Genomic DNA, 24059 nt, shown 5'->3' with positions numbered 1-24059 from the left:
ATCCCACTGACAGCGGTTTGTTTACGAGATCACTGTGTTTACAATCCTGCTGTCTCGCTCTGTCGTTTGCTAACAAATGACAGCAGTATGGTAGCATTTTCACGGTAATCGCTGGAAAACCCGAAAAGGAGGCCCTCTGCTTGCAAAGTACAACGAATCTTAAGTGAACAGCAATACCATCGGCATAGTGAAGGCAGACTTTACGGTCGCTTGAGAAGCGCCGATAAAATGTCTTCCGGACGTAAGTGCAACAACTGTGGAAGTGCCGATATCGAGGTCGACAATGCACGGGGCGATGCCGTGTGTACGAACTGTGGATCGGTGCTGGAAGACAACATCATCGTATCGGAGATCCAGTTCGAGGAGAATGCACATGGAGCGGCCAGCGCCGTCGGTCAGTTCGTTGCGTCCGATTCGCGTGGTGGAGCTACGGCGTACGGAAAGTTTCACGTCGGTACTGGAACGGAATCTCGCGAGGTTACGCTACGGAAAGCTCGCCAAGGCATTACCCTGCTGTGTAGTCAGCTGCGGTTGAACAACCATTGCATTGAAACGGCCTGCAACTTCTTCAAGATGGCCCTAATGCGCAACCTGACCCGTGGTCGGCGAAATTCACACATTTATGCGGCCTGCGTTTACATCACGTGCCGCACAGAGGGAACGTCTCGTAAGTGATGGATTTAAGGGTCGGGTTTGTTTAAAACAATGCTTAGCATGATTGTTATTTGTCTGTATTCTTAGATTTACTAATCGACATCAGTGATGTGCTGCAGATTTGTTGCTATGAACTTGGAAGAACTTACCTGAAGCTTTCACAGTCGCTTTGTCTCAATATTCCATCAATCGGTGAGTAGTGGAAACTTACTCTTTATATTTGATTATCATAAGTACGTGGAGAAAGGTTTAATTGCTCCTTTCTTGTTCTTCGCATTGTCCATTGGGAGGGTTGGTTATCTTAAGTAAAACGTTTCCCTAAGCCCTTCAAAAAGGGGCATATCACCAGTCCGTTTATTGCTATTTTTAGGGAATGGTCTCACCGACACTTTCTCATAACAAAGTCCGTTTTGTCCAGATACTTCTTCACTGTCTGGCCGACGGGATCAATGTGTAGGAAGAACGTAATGATCACTTTTTAGATTCTGTTCCACATTACGGTGACGTCTGTTGTCGGATGACCAGCAGAGTACACCTGTTTGACGATATAGTCTTTCTATATCGGGAAAGACCAGAATGGAAAACTTATTATAACTGCTAGATTCGCTATATCTGACGGATGTGAAGTGCAGTACCATGTTAAACTTCTTTGCTTCGATATAACACATGCCGTGCAAAGAAAACTTCAAAAGTACTTGCCTCATTGTTTTTATAGTGGCCATTAAAATGTACACAGTAGAATAGCTACAAAGGAGGATGCAATGCTGCGATCTCCATGAAGTGACAAGGAAAAAACGCTAAAATCAGTTAATTTTTGTAATGCACAAATGCGTTCTACTACGAATGAATTGCAATCGTTGGAGTATTGGCCAGTTCCACCACTATACAAATATTGTAACTCACCAATACACAAAGAATCTTTTTTCAGTATGCATCTACTATAATTTATTCGTCTTTCGGGTTCAAATTTTAAATATAGGTATATATATCGCGCATTTCAGTAATATCGTCTGCGACAGTACCATAATGGTATATGTTCGTAGTTGTTTCTTTCCCTCTTCCACTGTACTACACTCCGTCAGTTAAGGACACTAGGCATACACGTAGTAACATGGACTGCGATCCACTTACGCACATCTGCTGATTTCTCGCTGAAAGGATGGTTTGATTTTAAATTTTATAACCATTCAAACAAAATGCTGTTCTAATATAATTTTGATTCTGATAACACAAAAAACGGAACGATCGAACACAGCGGGCAAATCTAACCAATTTATCTAATATGTATGCCTTAATGTTTGTTCGTATCTTGCGGCTTTGCCTTGTGCAGAACGAAAAACAAACTGATAACTTCACATAAAATGGAAACTATACTGTATGTCCGTCTACGAGGAGTTTTCTACGCTTATATGTATAGTAAAGTTTGTGTTCGCTTTAGGAGCTTGCAATGTGTGCGCGGTGTACGTGATCACGTTACGAAAATATCGTTTTTTCATCTGATTCCCCGGACAATCTTTAACCGCTTTTAACACATATCAAATGAAGTGCACTTTGCACGAGATTATGTGTGCTCTGTTTGTTGAGACGGTACTGTATAATGCTCTTTCCTGTGTGTACTTTTCTCTGTCATACCTTAGTCCTATCGCTGCGTTGTTGTATCACTTACATGCTAAAAAGGAAACCGTTTTCTTTGTTCACACGCCATGTGTCCTTTCGTCTCTATCCACCCTTCCCTACTGATCTGCCACAAGCCGTTCCGCTTATGAACCTACACTACATCTTTGTGTTGTAAATCCGCTATTCCGGAAAGTAAGTGCTACCGATACTTGTGTTCAGACTATACTATTATCCTTATCCTAATTATCTGGACTCTACTCATCGCCTCAGAATAATGTGTAAAGGAAAGCAGGGATAAAATTTCGTCCAGAATAGCTGACAGATGCTCACTAACTTAACAGAAACTCAGTCATAAATAAAGAAAGCGTCTCACGCGCAATATTGAAAGAGGCTGTGAGGGCTCTAATCCCTTCTTACAACTTCTATATTAATGCTAATAAATTTCATCTACAAAGCAGAATATTTAGAAAAGTTTAGAAACATGCCAAAGATAACGTTAAAAACGATAATAAATTCGGAAGACCTAAGAAAAAAAGCTCTAGCAGAACCGATGCAGGATTGTGCGCTGCACCATTTCCATTTCCTGTAAAAATCCATGCTTGACTAATCAATACCACACAACACAGAGCAAAAAAGGATAATAGAGTTTTTCGTTCTACTGTCGAATGAATTGTAATGATTAGTTGTCCAATATCGTCTCACCCAAAGAGCAAAAGCATATACATGAAGAAATGAATTGTAAATGCTTGTGTTTTGGTGCTCGGTGCTTTTGTGAGGATTCAACATCAATGGCGATTTAGTTCCATCGTTTGTGTTTATGTGTGTTTTCTAACATTCTGCCTCGATTGTGGCAAAGCAAAATGTCTCTCCCACATCCCGTAAGCGAAAGCTGTACGCTCAGAATTCATTCAGCTGATTCACCATTGTTGGCCAGTAACTGTTGCACCGCACCAACCGATGGTTGCAGCCAGTTTGGCAAGACTACACCATGATTGGCTGCTGTCGCACCATCATTATCGCCCCCATTCCCATACGGAGTGACGTTTGATCGGTCACCATTCGCATTGGCTGGTGGTGAGCTGCTACTACCTGCACCCATCAACAGTAGTCCGCTTCCTCCACCATGGGCAGAAGTGGAAGAGGACGATGTCGTTGTCGATGGAACGCTATTGCCACCTCCGGCATTGTTACTAGCCTGCTTGCCGATCAAACTATCCTTACCGGGCGAATGGCCACTCGAACTCGTGTGATTATTGTTGATCGTGTTGTTACTGGCACTGGCAGATAAGATGCTGTGCTGCTGACTAACACCCATCGGTCCGTAAAAGATCAGCTCCGGTATCTGGCCACCCTGGACGCCAGTTCCATTTGTACTCTCGGACGAGCATTGAAACTGGAACGTAACCGTACCGACGCTCACCTCGCTCATACCCTCCTGACCGAAGAAGCTAAGCTCCGTCCCGTCCAGCACGACCGAGGCAGTGTAGAAACACTCCGGTTCGATCTGTATCGGCGTTTCGAAAAACACCTGGAACGTATTGCTCGAACCGTCCGAAAAGAATTTCGTACTGTTCTCCGCCAACACGCGACCGAGCCGCTTCAGTTCGATCTTTACATCGTAATCAGCTGCCCCGGTTGACGAACCGTACAGTCCGAAGCCCACTATAAATATGCGCTTATCGACGGAAAACTGTATCGAATCGCACCGGCCCCGATAGCGCCACTGGTTGCTACGGTACGCACAGGACGCGAACCGATGGCACACCTGCGTCTTTAAGCCGGCCCGTGCCTTCACCGGGAACGTAAGCTTCGGCTTGTTCTTGGCGGTAAAGTTAAGAAAAATGTCGATTGTCTCCTGGTTGGTGAGTATGCCAAGCTGCGCCACCCGGTTGGCAAACTCTTCGAGCGTCATCGTCGGGATGCGTATCAGGTACAGGGCTTGGCCGAGCAGTTGCCGCTTGTTGGACGAGGTCGGTTCGATGTCCATTTTGGTACAGGCCGCGTGTGCCCAGCTGAGTGCCGCCTCGAACAGATGTATCTCCTTGCAGTTGAGCGTTTCCCGCGCTAGGATCGTTTCGAACGTTTTCAGATCGATGTCGACAAAACCGTCTGATTTGATGGCCATTTCCGCCTACGGAGTGAGAGAATGGAGAATAAAAGATGGAGGGAAAGTGTGTGTGATGTGATGGAACCAAAGGTCTGGCTTGGAGGAATACTTGAAGGTGATGAAGAGAAAGCATTTATGGTTTTTGTACAAATATTTTGATAATGGTGACCGGTACATAGACAGTACGGTTTATAAAAGTAAAGTGCTTTACGTCCATTTTTTGCTAGTGATCGTTGAAGAGACCGGTAGAGATTGAAAAGCAAATTGTACCACACAAAACCATTGTGCAACGATCACTACTACGATCGACTTCTGTCGGATTGCTTCCAACAAGCTACGGAACTAAAGATACTCGCCCACCGAACGACTAAACATAGGGTAATTGAAACTGCAATATTTTTGGTTGTTTTTTTCACAATCGTTTCATTTCATTCTTCCGTTATCAAATAAAGAAAACCTAAGATAAAATCTGATTACACAAACGTTCTGCCCTGATGAACCTGTGCGTTTTGTCACTGAGTATTTCGATTGACTTTTTTCACAAATATCTAGTAGGCTAGGGAAACAACATGAGGGGTTAGTACACATTGATAAATTCGAATTCGATTATTGTGTGTTGGCTAGTGTGATCGTACTACGATCCACCCCTGATCCTAATATCATCTTATGCCTATTTCTGCTATCTAGTCTGTTCGTCTGCTAAAAAAAATCCTAACCCACTCCTGATCGGCCTAGTTTGCTATTGGTTCTTAGTTTTAATTTGATATGTTACACAGATGGAGTTTTTTTTGTTTGTTCGATAAACGTTAATGTTCGTTACGCGCATATACGTACACTGAGATACTGTTTCACACACACCACATACACACATACAGACCACAGTAAAAAAGAAAACAAACCAAAAAAAGGTTCACAACCATAGACACATTGAGATATAGAATAAACAAAAGAAAACTAAACGTAAGGTCCCATATTCCGCCAAATACATCCGCGATTTCCATCAAAAGCGTAATATTAACTCTGTCCGAGAGTAAAAAAAAAGGACCGAGAGATTAAGCCCTGTCCTGTCTAACTATTCTTTTGCTACATTGCAGACGAGAAACGAAAGTGTAATAGCTAAATCTAACAACTAAAAATATTGCAGTTTTCATTTCCCATGTGTTGCTAATGAGCTCGTTCTAATTAAAAGCACCTGAAGCATGCATGGGTATTGGGTGTTTAATAACATCTAAAGGATATGGGCAATCCGGAGTATTACTTGGGGAGGGGTTGAGCAAATTAAGCGAATTCGTTAAGAATTTCGTCTCGAGGTATACAATTAAAGCTACTTTCGTTATTTGCTACAGTTGTACGTTCCGTAAAAAATTGAGCTTCATTTTATGAAACTTTCAATGGTTTTTCTTTTACTAAAAAACGGTATAAAGTTGTACTTGATTTTCCGTTCGTAATTACGCTTGCTAGACATGGCTGGTTCAAGAAGCTTAGCACTTAGAACTATCGGTGAAAATACCGTATTAGTCAGATTGGTTTCGAATTGCCTTTGAAGGGCATGAGCAGTTTCATCACAAGAAACTTAATAAAAGTAGAAAGACAAAGAAGAACGAAAGGAAGCGTTAATATCGCGAGCAGTTACAACTAGCATTGGGAGAATCTTTTTCAGATTCGTGACGCTTTGAATTTGTTTAAATGAGTTTGCAGCTTTCTTCTGAAGATACACGAATCCTCAGATGAGATTCGTTAATCTAATAGATTTAATGAATCTATGAGGATTCCTGAATCTTTTGCGAGCTGACTCTTGATCTGAATGATTTTTCAGTTTAGATTTATACGATTGAATCTTCTTAAAAGATTCATTAAGCGCACAACACTAGTTAACAGATTAAGAATCGTTTGTAGCAACTCTCTGGCGAGAATAATAAAGAATAGGTTACACAACTACACATCAAAACAGCAAAGGATTAAAGTAGACATGAGCATTCAGAACGCTACAATACACCTACCCCCTTCGAGGGATTGAAAGGTGCTGGTAGTAGTAGTAGTAGTACAGTTAGCACCCATGTTGCCATGGAGAAAATGGATAGTTTTTATAGGAGCTTCGGCTATCTAAGAGACGCGATGGCTGCTTGATATTTTTTGGACATGCAACGGTTGCAGCACCAGCTATTTTCGCTGTTGTTTTACAATACAGATTCTCCGCACAGTGCTGGTAGCGAGTTTCCGGACTCAATTGGTTCACAACCAGCGGCACTATTAATGCTAGCACTAGACATGGCCGTCGAGGCAGACGAACAACCCGAACTTTCATCTTCCTCCGGCGTTACCACGACCGGCGGGCGTGGATATCCATCCACCTCATGGTTGTTAGTAGTAGGCGACGAGGGCATACTAATGCTACTATAGTTACCGAGGATAACTTTCAGCGTTGCCACACTGCTCCTATCTACAGGACGCAATAAGCTACTACTGCTAGTACTATTGCTACGGGTTCTATTGCTACTGATGGCGATAGTGGTGGTGGTGTTGTTGGTGGTGATAGTAGTATCACAACATACCTGCGCATCGATCACCTCCCAGCAGCGCTGCATCAGCTCCGGCTCTTCGAACAAGCGCGACTGACTCAACAGCAGGCAAGCGTTTTTCGCCGTAAGACTAGTTTCCAGATAGTTGACGCACGCCCGTGCCAGATGCGGTACGATGTACTTCTTTGCGACGTACAGCGTCGCCAGCACGTTGTCCGCTTCAAGCTGAATCTCATCACAGTACAGATACCTAACACGGGTCAAACGAATGATGACGGAACGTGAGCAGATTGGGTCAAATCGGTGTGTGACTCAGCACTACTTACTTCAGCATCGTTAGGAACGCCCCCGGTTCCACATCCGGTACCTTGATCTCCTGCTTATTTTCGGCCAACCCACCATAGAACATGGCGTAGAAAACGGAACTTCCCGTCGCTAGTACATACTTGTGGGCTGGAATCGTTTGCACTTGTTCTGGGATGGGGTGAAGAGAACGAACATAAATTTGATAAGTGATGTATAAAATGTCAACACACATAGACGCACAGATGGGCAAGGTGGCGCGGATATTGATTATGCAATCTAAACGCAGATCCTGTGGCCAAAACGAAAAAAAAAGAACTTACCGTCAGAACCGACGATGAACCGGATGTCAGCCATCAGATCATTGTTGAACATGGCGGCATTCCGTTCGCGTACGGTCGATTTGTTCGCCTGCCAGTTTGGGTCGGCCGTATCGGCAGCTGTTGTGCTCGAGATGACGCTGCATCCGATGGTGCCGTGAACTCCGGTCCCAATCCCACCACCACCGGTCAGACAGAACGAGGTGGAGCTGAGGGCACCGGGTGATGCGATGGTTGGCGAGGACGGTCCACTGCAGGGTTGCGTCACCTGCATGTTCTCTAGCCGCACGTTTTGGCCACCCGCACTGGTGGCAGCAACACCGGCACCAGCGGCAGCACTGTTCTGATGGAACGGGGCCAACACATTGAACATCTCAACTGCAACGAGGCGAAACGTGAAGCAACCACATCATTTAGTACCAAACCCATCCACAACACAAAGTTTTTTTTTTGCTGCTTGCGCGAAGTACGAAGAATGGAAAAGGGCACCAATGCACCGGTACGGGGTGGGAGGAGGAAGGCGAACGATGCACTGGAGAGGGCACAGGGTGTTTTGTCTGTGTCGTCTCTCGGCAAGGGGTGAAGAATGACTAGCACGATTCCATGCATTGGCCATTTTTTGCGCATTCTAGTACATTATCATGCTATGGGCAGGCGATGACGATGACGTCACAATGCAACGCTTGCTGCGATTAGCAAAAAAAAAACTCCCCAGTAGAATGGAAAATACACACTTCGGCAAATAGAACAGATACACATATATACACACATTATACAAACGTAGCTGTCAAATGGGTTGGAAAGGAATGGAGCAAAAGACATTATTCGATGTACCCGTCCCACTCAAGCCTCTTGTAAATCTTCCCCCGTGGAATAGCGTTTTGTGGATCTCAAACTCGGAAACACAAAAATTGATTTTTCAATCTTCGCCCCATTCCATAAACTTTAGACAACACGCAAACACATCAAGTATCAAGGAAAAAGTAAAGAAAAAGCTTGCTTACTGTTGTGGTACGGAAAGACGGAAAAAATTTGCTCCTCATTTCTCTTCATTGGGCGTTGCGATATTTTGGCGTACAGATTGGACATAGTACACAGGAAATCCGTAATCTAGTGAAGCCGTTTCGTCCGTTTGTGGGAAGGAATTGTATTTCTGTCCTTCCGTTGCGTTCCGCGCTTCCGTTTCGAAAATGCTGCTTACGTACGCAGCTAGAATTCTTGTTTTGGCAGATTAAACCACACAATTAACTGCGATTCCCCGTGTGTGTTGTGTCGAACACCACACCCTTTCGACTACCGGGTATAACTGTCGTTCTTCCACACTGTTCGGTAGGGCAGAATCGGTTCGATGGGATAGGAATTGGGTTTGCTAAATTGCTATCAAACACACAGCTCCATTTTCTCACTGGGGCCAAGAAACGCACTTCAGCACAGCACAGACAGCCATCTTAGTTTTTCCGTTTGCTCTGGGCGATATGAAGCAGTCAACACACTCACCCAGCAACCGAGAAGACTGCTGCGCGTCAACGGTTACGATGAAGAGAGAGAAAGAGAGAGCACGCGCAAAATTAAGAGCGAACGAAACAAACGCTCATTGGCATGAGAGATAGTGTGCGTGAGTTTTTTGTGTCTCGGAAAGAATTGTTTACAATTGTCCATGTTTTGTAATGTTTTACCGGTGCACGTTAGTGTGTTAAACGCCATGCTTTAATTACAACAATTTGCAACTAGTGTAGCGAAAGTATGTCACTTTTTTGTCCACTACTTTGGCTTACAAAAGCATCTTCGATACTCGGGTAAAAAGCCAACCGTGTAAACAGAACGTTAATTGCAGTAGTGTTGGTGCACGTTGAAACTCTCTGCGTCGCTCGCAACAAGCTATGGCACCAACACATGCTTATCGCCATGTCACACGTCCAGAAAGAGAAAAAAGTCATCAAAGCGGACAGATGGGCGTGTGTGTATGTGGAATGTTGGGTGTTTTTGTGTTTTGTTTTGATTATCTTTCGTATCGGTGTAAAGTGCGTTTGGTTTTGCGTGATGTGATTTTTGGGTTTCTTTTTCGTGCCCCGGACCTGTTTTCAACTTGTTTTTGTTAATTTTCCCCCCTAAATTTTCAAACATTATCAAGGGAAAGGAACACGACCTTTTTTTTCGATGGTTAATCTTTCACTTTCCATCTTGCTTGGCTGAAATTGGCTCGTTTTATGTCTAATGCATTTAAAATGCGCCCAACATTGTGTTGTGTTTGACCGCCAAACGTGTGTTATGCCCGGCGGGCACTATCAAATCAAAACTTGCTCAGTGACTTTACGATAGCACGTTGTGATAAAATAGTTTTGAGAAAAAACGAAACTAAAAACTGGAACACAACCTTGACCTTTTGTTGTGTCTTTGGTACGCGAGGCGGCACCAGTTCGCACACGGTTGAATAATGTATGGGTGCCCGGGTCCGTTCAATGTCGCGTGGCGATAAAATATGCACCGGGTGAACTGGTCCACACACGTGCTTCTGGTGATCAGGATCGGCTTAAAACAATGTATTAATCAATGCATTTAAAACAAAGCAGTTTGTTGTATTGCATTTGATTGTGTAAACAACATAAACATTGCAGAACCACTTCCTACGCGAGAACTAACCGGAATGTTACAAGAAGGGAAATATTACTTCAAACTCGGTGGAATTTTCTTGAAGAAGAAGCGCTTACAAAATTTTGAAATTGCTATTAACGCTCAGCTCGAATGGATTGACAATTAGAGTAAAACAAGAACTTTAAGAAAATAATGGAACTGCTATTGAAAACAGGCGTGGACAACGTCGAAGTATTGTGCTGCTCGATTTACCATCGGAACTATGACGCTCATAACTTTGAAAATCCTGACACTGCTAATGATGCATGTTAGAAAAATGATGCCACTGCTGGCGAAATTACGGGACCAATGACGATGACCTATAACGCGATCGATGCGGTAAATTATCTCCACCACCCCGCGCATCATTAGACAACATTTCACTCAATACACACGTGCACATACAGACGGCTCACAACAGGGACAAACCAAACGTCCCGGAATCACCCCGCCCTCCCCCACGGTACACTTACTTGGTATTCCACGTTCGCAGTTTTCCATCAGGTCGGCCAGCATTAGGTTCTCAAAGTTCCGCTCACCGTACTCGACCAGCGGATGATATCGATTGACGAATCCGCGGGCAGCTGCCCGCCGTAAACGGCGCCGTTGCCGTACACCCGCCCGGTCCGGTTGTCCGTTCCCTTCCCGGGTCGGTTCTTCCCCTTCCTCGCACTCCTCGTCGTCCTCGTCGTCGTCGTCGTCTTCGCCGTGGTGGCCCGTCTTAACGCCGAGACCCTGCAGCAATATCTTCGCACCGGTGTCCACCTTCTTGAAGTTATCGACCAAATCGCAATGGCTGAGCGTTGCGTACCAGGCGGTCGAGTAGCCGACGATCCAATGCAGCACCTGCCGACCGAAGTGATCGACTAGTGATTCGTCCTGCGGCACTACCATCCCTACCACGTCCACCATGGCTGTGTCCACCCGTACGTCCGCTACAACACAACACAACAAAACCCCCGCGCGGGCTACTCGCGACTGCTACACACAACACACATCTACAGTGGCGCGAACCGGGCAGTTGAGTTGAGCCGGCAAATCTCGCCTGGCTGTGTGCATTACACGCGATTCCGCATGCAGGCCTGCGTCTCGTGCTCTCGTGGTACGTTTGTAGAATAGATAATTGAAAGTTTTACAAAACCCCGAAGGACTGAAAACACTGCACCGGGACGTTTAGCTGAGTTCACTTCACCGCTTCATTCACTCCAAAGCCGTACACAGTGTATGCAGCGTACTGTGCGGCAGTGTGTCCTCACCAATCAAAACACTCCCGCAGTGGTAGGGCACGGTTCAGCTGGATGAATGCGCTTATCACCTTCACGCCGTCAAGGCACACGAACATGCGTTAGAATAATCGCCTTGCGAATCTTGCGATGCACTCGTCACGCCTGTCTCATGTGGACCGATCCGCTCCAATGTGTATGCCCCTGACAGGAGGTCCCTTTTGAGGTGAGCTGATCCCGGTTACCACGAAGGCATTCCTTTACAGAAAGTGTCAGTCAACGTTGTTGGGCAAACTGAAATGTAAAACAAACGATTGAAGTTTGTCAATTATTGGAGTTATTGTCAGAAATTATCAGTTATTGGACATTGTTATCTGGTTTCGATATCCGGCATGATCGTATTGCGCACGATCACACTAACGCTCACTTATTGCGATGTGTGTGTGTGTGTCCACTGGTCCTTCACAACGGTAACCAACAGGTGGGCCAAAACAACCTGCTCCCTCTCCCAGTCACAGACGGCACTTAACTTAATCAAACCAGCAAAACAATAACAAAATGCTGTTTGAAATATGAAGGTTTGGACGTCGCTTTCTCTGTTTATCCTTCGCGTCCTCTGGCCAGCTACCAGCAGTGTGTGCTCTACGTGTCGTTCCGGCCCGACGACTACTGCTTGCCACTGCACTACTCGTTGCGTCCAAATCGTTCTCGACCCGGGTCTGTGTGTGTGTGTGTGAGTGTTCCCATTTCGCCCATCCAAGCCACTTGCCACTTCCAGAATCATCAGAACCAAAGCTAAATTTGCAAGCTGACAATGAATAAGTAATGGCCGGTGGGGCGCACACACACACGCGCGCGCGCGCGCTCAAACACACAGCTGGGCGAACAATTGTGTAGCTGGCGCGGGCTAATGGAGCTCAATTTGACCTGGTTATTTGTTGTCGGCGGCCGGCAAAAAAAAGGGTGCGTACCGTGGTGTCCTGCCCTGTTGGTTTGCCGTTTGCCTGGCGGTTGGACTGAAGTTGTAGGGAAAAGTCACCGCTAAACGATTGCCTATAATCAATTGGTGTTCAAGACCCCGGCTGATTATGGTGAGGTATTTGTGGCATTTTTTTGTTTTGCTTTTTTTTGTTGTGGTTGGTAAAAGGAGTTCCGTCACACAAACTGAAACACACATACGCGCGAGCTAGCACGAGGCCGACGGACGTTCACGATAATTCAATCCACGGCTCTCGGTAGTTTAGTGTCGTTAAAAGGCGCGTAACTTTAGCACTGTGGAACACGGCCATTAGTAGAAACCGCTACGAATGTCTTGCAAACGAGATAGGGGGGGCCAACGCAGCGGTGGGGCTTAAGGGGAGTAGGGATGCATACCGAACCGCCCGTTAGCTTGTTTGCCTTCCCACCGGCTCGAGTGGGGGAGGGGGAGCCACCCTTGATAAGTTGACCTCTGTCCGATTGATATGGGTGCGCATTATTCCGACGCGAAAACGGACGACAGTCGGCTATTATGTTTGAGGCGCAGGAGATAAGCAGATATGGTTTGTCGAGGCGCACTTACTGGCTGCTTCGTAGTGCTAGCGGTGTTGACCATTCTTCCCAGAGAGATTGCAGCAACGCAAATCTGAACACCAATCTTATCGCTTATCGTTAACCGGGCTACATTTTATAAGCAACTGGGGGAGTGATTGTGCTGCTTGTACCATTACCATCATCACGTATTTGTTTAGTTTAACGTTTAATCATCGACATTATTCCAGATGTTCTACTCTACTTTCCACTCTTCAACGTAATGCGAGAGAAGTCCACCCGAGGCTTGGGAAGAACCTTTTGGAACGTTCTTCCATATACCGATGCAGATCTTGGCATGCTCTGGTGATATAGACAAACCTGAGGTTTACGGTTCTCCTACGTAGCGGATTATTATCAAACGATCAAGTGGCCCCTTAAAATCCTTGGGTGAGATATTATTGTGACAATAATCAAAAGGATGGTGGTACCATCAGCCAGCAACTTCCGATGTACAGACAGGTAATTTCACATTCAAAGTCGTCTAAGATGTCACCTATGTTCTGCGAAAGGGCCTCACCGAGATATGGCGAGATACGACCACTAGGGCCGTCCAATCGATTATTCTAAAGTCTGAGGAGACTTAGGGGGAGGCAACCACTGAAACTAGAACCGTACGGAATCTATATAGTTCCAGTACTAACACACGTCTCTGAGACAAGCACTTTGTCCAAAACTGAGGTTTTCGTCAGTCAACTTAGCTTTGGAGTGGCAAATGCTCTATGAATGTATTATCGTCTATAAACGATTAATACTTGCTTATTTCCTGTAGTCATGTTATTAGAATGACACCGGACAATACATGCCGTAAAGTGTTTTTTAAGTTCTCTACGTGGAATTACGAGGCGTGGTGGTGCCGAATTGTTAAGATTTGTTTTGGGAAATCGAAACTAAGAGCTCCACAAACTCCTGCGATCCAGAAGACTCCAGCAGCACACGAATTATCGCACACTGATACGACCCGTAGTTCTCTACGGGTACGAGTCTTGGACTATGCTGACGGAAGACGCTAAGTTAAGGACTACCTTGAGTGTGGAGAAGGAGAAGGAACCACGAGCTCGTTGAACTGTTAGGCGGAGTGTATATCCTGACGGCAGTCAAAGCTGGAAGGATACAATAGATGGGGCACGTGCTGTGGATACCGGACGCATGCCCTACCTAGAGGAACACTGCGAGTTCAATAACTGGATCAGGTCCAGCCAAGGATGGAAAAATGCTGCCAATCCAAGGATGGAAAAAAAAGTTTATTGGAAGCGGATTGGCGACCTGGTCATGTCACCACGACGTCAAGTTCAAAGGGCATTCATTACGATGTCTTTTGTGTACCAGGTTTGAACAAGTTGCCCATACTCAATAAAAAGCTTGTAACTCACAGACGACAAGTTTCCGTATGTCACAATCGTACAAACACCAGCTCCTCCACAATCCAAAGATGCAATAGATGCGAGATACAGTATTTGTGTAGCGGCCATCTTCACACCAGTTCACGGACGTTCAGGCGTGCAGCTAAGTACATATAGCGTCAGAATGGCAGCACACATTGTACGATTGCCTTCCTGCTTCCGGAAACGCAACAACAGCCAGACGGCAGTGGTACCTTCCAGAAGGTACTGCAAACCGTACACCGCTGCAAATGGTAAACCGGTCCTCTCGTATATTGCGGTAGTAAAAACCAATGCATTGCAACCAGACCCGGCCACAGTGTGTGTGTGTGTGTGTGGCAAGAGATTAATGGCGGTTCGTTTACGTCGATCGATTTAAAGCGATAGTGTGCCGTACTAAGGCGACGGTGGTTCGATAGTAACGGCACCGCAACGAAAAAGACATTCGTTTACATGCTCACTCCCTACAAAACCTGCAACCAGCCTGCCCGCCATTATGCAACCCGCTTTCCAGACGGGCGACAATTGTAACCCTCCTCCTCCTACCCGTTAATGTGCAAGCGCATTGCGCAATGGTTTCTAATGTTCCTGTGCCTAATGTACGTATGGTTTGAATGAGCAACGAAATCGGGTTTTATGATGCGATAAACCCTTTTTTTTTGCGGTGTCCCCACAAAAGACTCACTAACCACAGATGCCGCAAGAGCGCGATGTGCGTGATACGTGAGAGTGTTTTGGGACAGTTTGGGATGTGCTTCGAAACAAATTGACCTCCGCCATTGATGCTGCGCTCGGAAAAGTGTCCCATTCCCACACGTGCGATCGCGCCCCAGTATGCAACACGGCCGAGGTGTTTGCTTTGCCAGGCAGAAGAACCCCGACCGATCACGATCACGAGTTGATGTCGCCTGGTCGCGTCACGCAATGTTGCCACCGGAGCACGTACCGCATCGGGTTAAAAAAAAAAAAAACGTTATGAAAATATGTGCTTTGCGTACGCATCTGCAATGTGTAATGCGGGAAGGTGGCACGCATATGGGCTACACCGCACGTACCGCACCGATCGGGATCGTGAGCGTGCACTCGGCTGCGTGCAACCTGCGTGTGGTTGTAATTGACTTGCACTGGCGCGGAAATCGATTGCGTAAGGGTGCAATCGCAATGGGTTGGGCTTTGCTTTTATGTAGTGGCCGGGCCGATGCGTCAATGCGAAGACAGCCTCGGTTTGTTTTGCTGGTAGAATTTGGGAGGAATTTTACTTTTTGCCGGCATTCGATTGTGACGAATGCGGGGATTTAGTTGCTGGTTGCGTTTGAGCAGGCTGCATGTTGCATTCTACCCGTACGATACGACGTTAGGAAATGGCGTCAAATAAGAGCTTGTGAGGAAACATCCACCGTCTGAAGTCCTCTTCTGTACCGCAAGCACCTTGCTGGCCAAATTTAACTATGTTGTAATGGCGTTTTTTCTGTTTCTTTTCACCTTCTCTTGCTGGTGAAATAAACATTCCCAGCACACGTGCTTTGGTGCGGCCTGTCACGAATGCAGACCCACTTCAGCCAATGCCGAATCGCTTACCATCAATCAATCGTGCGCCGTGTTTTTTTTCTGATTTTTGGGGGGCTTTTTTTTCCTCTTCTACTGACACACGGGATAAGTATCTGTCCAGTCAACAACCTCACCGGGCGGGCGTCTATTACCGATCAGCTGCGAGTGATTGCTGTATGGCTGTACACTTTTGGGGCCGGCCAAAAGGGGTTTTTCGTAGATGTGAATGGTCCCGTTTTGCAGTGCTACCGGTGCTGACCTTTATCTTTACCCTGCCGTTTGACTTTGACATGGCTACTGGCTCGTGGCAAGGTTAGGTTGGTCGGGCCAACCAAACACGATCAGCTCCAACATTCCGATCTTCCAAGGCCGTCCACAGACACACCGATACACACCACCGGCAGCATTCGAGCTGAAAATTATCTTATTTAACAGAAAAAAAGTTTAACGAACCAACGAAAGAAAAATCGGTAGGATGAAAGAGAGACGAAAGAGAGAGATAGAGAGAGAGAGAGACATTTACAAAATTGCTTGCTGCCGTCTGAAGGACACGATCTTGCGTCGGGTTTTTTTTGACTGCGTTCGACTGAATGTCTGGCGCTAGACCGAAGGAGGTAAAACGTCATACCTGCATCAGAGCACACATAGCCCAGACTAGGGCAGATGATGCCATGCGAAGCACTTTTTGGATGTGTATCGCTTAACACGCCCTTAACACACCTCGTTGCCAAGCCACGCCACGCGTCGTGTTGACGAATTAAAGAATGGCATTAAATTCTGACCCAGCACGGAGCAAACACTGCCGTTGTGCCACTGTTTCGTGCACCAGTTTTGGCGCCGTGACAGTTGTGCTTGTGCGCGCTTAAAACGGGGGGGTTCGTCGCTTGTTGAAGTTCTTTGTTTGCAGGCGATTGCAGACGAGAGCCATACACGAGAGCGTGTGTGGCTGATGTGTTTTTCCGCTCGGGGTTGCACTTGGTAAAGCTAAACTGTGACACACAATTAAAAACAGGGTTCTGCTAACGTGTGGGGGTGAACTGTACACGATCACGAGCGTGTGCGGGGACTGCCTGCTTTTGCGCCGTATATCGAAGGAATGGTAAAGCCACCGTTCCAATCGTGGATTAATCAGCGTGCGTGTCCCAGTAACGATTCCTTTCGATTCGACCTAGCAAACAAGCACGGGGTCAACGTGCTTGTCCGCGGGGTGATGCTGGGGTGGTGTGCTATAGAACTTGTTTTAATAGACCCCGGTTCCGCGCCTTGCCCCCCCCGGATAGAATCATCTCGAAGAATGTCCTCGTTTTGGCCGGCATAATTGCCACCCCGCTTTGGCAAGCGTTTCAGAACGCAATTCGCGGTTAAATGGTGACACCAGCCAACGTTGAGCATCGTGGCGTAGCGAACACCACAAACGCTCTGTTGCAGACCAAACTTTGGTCTGCAGTGTCTAGTGGCTTCTCGTAGAAGAATCCGTGTTTGGTGTGCGACTGTTTATCACCTTTGTATTACCGTTCACCAAACAGACACCTGCACCTTTTTTTTTTAGAAAAAAAAATCCCTTAATAAAATTGTTTTAGCTAAACACATACTCCACCTTCAAATTGGTGGTAGTTTGCTTGCACATTAAGAAAAAAAGAACCGGTTGCTTCACACGCTACCACACGATTACCATATGTTGATCAAACTCGAATTCTGAACCGTTTTTCTTTGTTGTCGTTGCCGGTTTCGGGCGCGTTTTTTTTTTTGCTTGCTCGGCCGTTTGCGGGCAAGAAAGCTTGCGGTTGTTTTGGCAATGTCGTCGCATTTCACGGTCAGCTGGTTGTGTTTTTCGTAGGCTGTGGCTTTAGATCTTGCTGGCCCACCATTTGCCAGCGCACACCGCACGGTTGCGTCGCATTGTTTTGAAGGTCTTTCGGATACCCACACACCGACTCCGGCAAGGTTGGTTTGGTCTGGTGTTCGTGACGCTTGCCGTATGGCCGTATGACTTCTTCCGTTTTAATTGAAGCGTACTCAAAGCAAAGTTCGCATCGAAAGTTCTGTAGCTCGTTGCGTATGTCTCATGATCATTTCACAACCAGGCGCTAATAGGGGTGGATACACTGGTTGCGGATTGAACTTGACTCACTTCACACCCTCCCCCCCGGGTGTGGCTAGGGGATCATTCGCAAACACAGCTTCCTTTTTTTGTTTTGCTTCTCTCCTCCAGCTTATTAACGCTAAATGCGCCAAATTTTCCGCAAATAGTGATCCCCACATTTCCGTAAAACTCTCACTCGCTCTGCTCGATCTAGTTTGTTTGCAAAACCCATGATCTTTACTCACTTCTCAGCACTGTAGCACATCACCATCCCGTACGTTCGTTCCTCTTCGACACTGAAACGACACTGAGTATGCGGTTGCGATGTTGTTGCTGCTGCTGCTGCTGTGGCCAATGATTAGCAACACAGCAACAGCCATTGCCGGCGCGCAGTGTCCGTGGGTATTTTTTGCATCCCCTACCCCAAAACAAACGGCGCAACACAGCACGCTCACACAAGCCTGTGGTGTTGGTGGCTGTGAAAAACCGCGCGGCCACGCTTCGCTCCCGCCGAGAGAGAACGCGTCGTTATGTTTTTGAAGATGTTTGAGGGCGATATGTGGCCCGATCGTCTCGGCCAAGAAGTTCGTGATTTTCCGCCTCGATATTACGGTACGGTTGGCCGATCATCTCGATTTGGCAGGTTGAGGGATGGCGATGCATTTGCAAACACTGTTGCAACATGATTGCATGCAATTGCATAGGATTTCTCTCGCTCTCTGCATAATGTGTGTGTGTGTGTGTGCTACCCGAAGGTTGCATGTGTGTTTTTTTTTCTTCTCAGAACTACACCCCACAGTTCACGATCATGAAAAGCGCTCTCGCGATCGTGCACGGATGTTTGTCACGCCCGGGCGCTTTCATTCGTGCGTCGCTTCGTCCGGTGCCGGACCGCGCGACACTCATCATTTCCTTTCGTATTTCTCCTTTTTTGTTTTGCCCCATCTCCGGTGGCTGAATTTGGTTGAGCGGATAGATGGTTGATTTAATTTGAAATAAATTTAGCCTGACCTTAGAGCGAGTGTAAACATCTCGGTTCGCTATCGACGGTCCCCCCGGTGTCGGCGGTGGAGTATCGAAGGATAGTTTTCGCAACATTTATAATTATAGTCTTTAGCTTTTTCCATTTGTTATTTTCAACAAACTGTCACTGACAATCTCTGGACGATCGAGGCGAGCAGAGAATACGTTTGGCAAACTGTTTAAAAATGTGTGACGCTTTATGGTTGATCGATCACCCACCACCAAAAAGAAAAACAAACGTTGCTCAACTCTCAATTGCCAATGGGTGTATGTGTGTAAAAGTAAAAGCTAACTAAGCTTGCAATTTAGCATAAAAGCTTCTTTATTATGCAACATTAATTTCCTGTTTCAACTACACCAGGGACCGGAACCGAAAGCAGGAACTACCTGAGCCCGGCATCCACTGCATCATTGCATGAGAACTAGTTGTGCACCACCGCCGTGGTTCCATGGGAATGTTATAATGTTTCGTGTGCGGATTTTCTTTGCCAGCCACACACTTGCACTTTTACTTTTCTCGTGCAACCCGTTTCAGGTGAGGTTTAGTGTTTGAAGAAGCCAGGGTTTCTCTTTCTTTCTCACTGTTCTTGCCTTGGTTAGCGCAAAAGGTATCGTTTCCGTCTGCTGTGTTTTTAAAGGGTTTCCCTAAAGAACTTGAAAGTGTAAAGTATAGTGCGAATAATTCACGACTGTTATCAGCGCATATTTTTTATTCAATTCACGACATTACATTCATGTACATGTTCGGTTATATTGTTGCAGACTGTTCTTGGCGAAGTGCGTCTTGCTCATTCAATATTTTTCAGCACTGGATTCGATCGTAGCTTTATTTAGTTTTATTCTATATGCGTTTTGACATTAAAACGCTTTTCAGCTGTTATTTTTACGTACAAATTGGCCGGAAAAGTTATCCTAGCAATTTAAGGTAACATTGTTTTCTCAATAAAAAAAAAATTGATCAGATGTTATACAAATGTCTAAAAAAAAGTATTCTTCTTGTTGGTTTGGCTCTAATGTTCTCAGAAATGCAGAAATGATTTAATAAAAATTATGATATTATTAGTAAAACCAAAAAAGAAAAATTGCATTTATTTTTAATTAATTTTCTTCAAAAAACTACTTCAAATTAAGAATTAAGCATAACAGCTGATCAAGGGTACCGAGCTTATTCAAACAAATCCTTTAGTATTACCGAACATCGAATAATTCTACTTACTTACTTATCCGGCGCTACAACCGCTTCGCGATCTTCGCCTGATATCGCACGATCTTGGAGACCGAACGGGCTCGTCCGTCTTTCGAAATCAGCTTATCGCCAAAGGTTGATGTTTTTGAAACATCTCCTCGGACCGGGGTCAATATCGTAAATATTATTAAGCCAATAAAAATTAGTAAGCATGGTGCGGTAAAGATCCTCATTGGTCGTAACGGCGACGAATCGATAGATATAGATCTGCTACGACACTTTTGTTCACAATGTCGAGCGTCTTGTCGAGCTCTCGAACTGAAATACCTGCAAATGTCCACTATTATACAAACTTCTAATTTGTCAGGGTTATGGAAGTGTGAACCGGACAAATTGTACACGGTACATCCATTGTACAAAAGATATTTCTTGATCACATGGTTTATGACTTTTATTGACCAGTTTAATCGGTACTAGTGCTAGTGCTATATAAAATATCGAACAACTTCCTTCAATAGCGCTGTAAAAGAGGGTGGTAATAATAATGTACGAGCTGCAATTTTGAGGTGATTTATGATGGTGGAATTTTGATGTTTCTTCTTTTCTGGTGATGTAAATCGTTTCCTTTAACATAGGCTTGTTCGTATGGTATATCTTAACCTTGTCGTTTGATTGTTCCTACAATTAATTAGCCGTTTCCTTTAAATTGTTTCTTACCCTTAGATCCCTGCATCTACATCATGCGGTACGCAAACAAGCTCGAGTTTAAGGAGAAAACGCACGAAGTCTCGATGACGGCGCAACGGTTAGTGCAGAGGATGAAAAAGGATTCCATACACTCCGGCAGACGCCCTTCGGGATTGTGTGGTGCCGCATTGCTGCTAGCCGCCCGCATGCATGATTTCAGCCGTACACCCAACGATATCGTACGCATCGTAAAGATACACGAATCTACCCTGCGCAAAAGGTTGTTCGAGTTCGGTGAAACACCCAGCAGCGCCCTAACGGTGGACGAGTTTATGGCGGTCGATCTGGAAGCCGAACAGGATCCGCCGGCGTTTAAAGCGGCTCGCAAAAGGGACAAAGAGCGCCTGCAGAAGCTGGAAGAACAGACGACCGAATTCAATCAGCTGCAGGCAGAAATCGATGCTGCGCTCGATCGCGAAATGATCGCGCGTGCCGGGAAGAAGCGCAAACTGAAGAAAACGGACTTTGACGAACAGCAGGAAACGGGTCAATTCATCGAGGAGTCCACGATGGATGTGATACAGGAGTGTCTGATCGAGGAAACGACAGTTAGTGTGGTCGCGGATAAAAGCAAACCCATCATTCCGGAAGGTATGCGACCGGATCTGCGAGCGATCTGTTCGAATAATGACGCCGAGCGGCACGGTGCGGAAGACGCCGTGACACAGGAAGATGATCCTGGGAATGGGGAACTTCTTACCGAAGATTTGGATGACGATGAGATTAATGGGTATATTATGACGGAGGAGGAAGCACGCACCAAAAACGTACAGTGGGAAAAGTTGAACGAAGAGTATCTGAAGGAGCAGAAGCTGAAAGAGGAACGGCTGGCCAAGGAGCGCGAGGAGGGCAAGCCCGAGAAGAAGAAGCGTCGCACGGTAAAGAAAAAAATGCTTGGGCCATCGTCATCGGCTCGCGAGGCCATCGAAATGATACTGCAGGAGAAGAAAATATCGAGCAAAATCAACTACGACATACTGAAGACGCTAACGGATGGTGAAGGTGGTCCCGGTGCCATTGCAACGATGGCCGCACCCGTACACAGTCTGGAGACTAGCATTGAGATAAAGGGAGATTCAGAGATTGCCAGCGCACAATCACCCGTGCGAGGAAAGCAAGAAAAAATGGTGCCAGCCACATCTACCGCTGATGGGGTCGCTGCCAATCGTGGCAGTTTGAAGCCAACTCCCAACTTTGGTGCCTCCTCGAGAAGGAAGCATACGGCACAGGCAACACTGCCCGTTGTGCCGGCGGGCGTGGACGACGAACCGACGAAAGACGCGGAAGATGGAACGACTAAAGCGGCTCAAGGTAAACGTGTGATATCGCTAGCATTGACATTGGTTACATGCAGATGCGCTTTGGTTTGACGAGCGTTTAGGAGATTTGGTTTTAACGCTAGCTGTTTTCTCATTTACAGACAACATCGATGATTATGATGATGAGGCCGATGGCGAACCGGAACCAGAACCGGAACCGGAGCACAAATCGCTTGCGGATATGCTTAACACTGGGGAGGATGATGATTATTACGGTTACGACGACGATTACTAAAGCGAGATCATATGGAATAATAAGGGCCCAGTGATGTACATTTTGTTTATAGTTTTTTTTTTACTTCATGACAGGTTATATTAGTGGTATAAGCATTCAGGTGTATGTATAAAAGTAGTGCATGATATGAAAAAAAAAAGTTGAATCTACGATCGTTTTCAGTATGTTTATAATTAGATCATCCAGGCTTCATAATTGAAAATAAATCCCCTTCTCAGCACAACGGGGTCATTCGAACAATCTAGGGGTTTAGATTGATACATTACCATTTCTCACGTAGAAATCAGTAATTGTAAGCATTCGTTAAGCAACTTTAGGGCTATAATATAAATCTGTATAATAATTCCGTTTTATAATACTAGCATCAGCAAACAACGCTAGTAAAGAACTAAAAATAGCATAAGTCGACACATGAAGTAGCTACCCACGCGGCACAATAGCTGATGAATAAAATTTATTTGATTTTCTGTATTTTGCATCACGAAAATTTACAATACGAAGAAATCGTAAAGAAACGATTAAACTATTCACAAGGTATGAGTTGCAAACTGTGAGCTGTTTTGTTATGTTTGTTATGTTATGTTCACAACTTGTTCTACATTTATGTTTTTGCAATACATTGTTGTTAGCATTGAAATTCGATCTAAACCAAACGGCAGATCTTAGATCTAAAATACGAATTAACAGCTCCACTTCCATCTGTTCATTGACTTCTAGGCCGCATACGCACAGGATGGTCAGAGTAAAACTTAACGACACTCGTTCTTATCTGGAAGATACTTAACTTAATCGTTAATTTAAGACTTACCATTAAGATTAGTTAAGACTTACTAGTCTTAATCTTCTTCTTGGCGTTATGATCTACTGGGTCATGCCAATTAGAGTTAACTAGACTTATTTTATTCCGTAGCCGATACAGGGAACGTTTCGGAAGGGTCTTCTTGTCCTGTCGTGTGGGACCACAGGGACGACAAACCAGACTAGTACCATTGGCAATGACCAATGTCACATGGCAGGTGATGATAAATGGAAAACTCTCAGCGCCTATTGCTGCTACCGAGGGTCTACGCAAAGGAGATGGGATAGTTTGTCATCTCTTAAACCAAGTACTAGATAGGGTCATCCGCACCTAGAAGATGAAAATTTCGGAGTCCATCGTTTATAAAGTTTTTCTTATCCTGGTAGATAGCGAATCGCGTTTTCGAAGTTGTGCAAAATTTTACTTATTTTGGGTAAAGTTTTTTTCCCGACAATAAGGTTGTTGCCGAGATATGGCCTCTAGGGCCGTCAACCGCTCATTCTAAAGTCTGAGGAGACCTCTTAGCACCTCCTTAGCCTCGAGATCCTCTTAACCCATTTAAAAAAAAGATGATCAGAGAGATTTTTGGATTTTGGTATGTATGAATCTAATACAGCTACAGATGTACCACAAAAAAAAACGCTTGAATCGTTTAACCGTCATCGGTAAATTTCGAAAATGCATTCAAAAACGACGTTTCGAATGTGCTTGTTCGAAAAACACTGTCAAACTTCGGCAACGGTCGGGCACAGTTGCGTTTATGCGCGTGTTTAATTCTTCGGGACTGTGGTTTG

General features: G+C 45.5%; 2 protein-coding genes across 2 annotated transcripts; one reads left to right on the top strand and one right to left on the bottom strand.

The window, feature by feature from the left end:
* The first annotated feature begins 228 nt into the window (after positions 1 to 228).
* On the top strand, positions 229 to 22466 carry LOC128719136 (transcription factor IIIB 90 kDa subunit). Its single transcript, XM_053812759.1, has 4 exons — positions 229 to 667; positions 742 to 846; positions 20889 to 22223; positions 22333 to 22466. The coding sequence occupies exons 1-4, from the start codon at positions 229 to 231 to the stop codon at positions 22464 to 22466; spliced, it is 2013 nt and encodes a 670-aa protein (XP_053668734.1).
* LOC128719134 (BTB/POZ domain-containing protein 6-B) lies at positions 3176 to 11063 on the bottom strand. The gene is made up of 5 exons (XM_053812756.1): positions 10625 to 11063; positions 7524 to 7898; positions 7224 to 7371; positions 6931 to 7147; positions 3176 to 4402 (listed from the first exon to the last, which is right to left on the bottom strand). The coding sequence occupies exons 1-5, from the start codon at positions 11061 to 11063 to the stop codon at positions 3176 to 3178; spliced, it is 2406 nt and encodes an 801-aa protein (XP_053668731.1).
* Positions 22467 to 24059: the final 1593 nt, after the last annotated feature.

This window comes from Anopheles marshallii, chromosome 2, assembly GCF_943734725.1.
Source record: "Anopheles marshallii chromosome 2, idAnoMarsDA_429_01, whole genome shotgun sequence".
Classification (NCBI taxonomy): Eukaryota; Metazoa; Arthropoda; class Insecta; order Diptera; family Culicidae; genus Anopheles; species Anopheles marshallii.
The sequence above is the reverse complement of the archived record's forward strand: the minus strand, read 5'-3'. Positions and strand labels throughout refer to the sequence as shown.

Coding starts and splice junctions, on each gene's coding strand:
- LOC128719136 (XM_053812759.1), top strand. CDS start 229: ATGTCTTCCGGACGTAAGTGCAACAACTGTGGAAGTGCCGATATCGAG. Junction 668..741: donor CCGCACAGAGGGAACGTCTC/GTAAGTGATGGA, acceptor CTGTATTCTTAG/ATTTACTAATCGACATCAGT. Junction 22,224..22,332: donor AACGACTAAAGCGGCTCAAG/GTAAACGTGTGA, acceptor TCTCATTTACAG/ACAACATCGATGATTATGAT.
- LOC128719134 (XM_053812756.1), bottom strand. CDS start 11,063: ATGGTGGACGTGGTAGGGATGGTAGTGCCGCAGGACGAATCACTAGTC. Junction 7,899..10,624: donor CTGCGAACGTGGAATACCAA/GTAAGTGTACCG, acceptor GCCTCGTTGCAG/TTGAGATGTTCAATGTGTTG. Junction 7,148..7,223: donor GCGTTCCTAACGATGCTGAA/GTAAGTAGTGCT, acceptor GACCCGTGTTAG/GTATCTGTACTGTGATGAGA.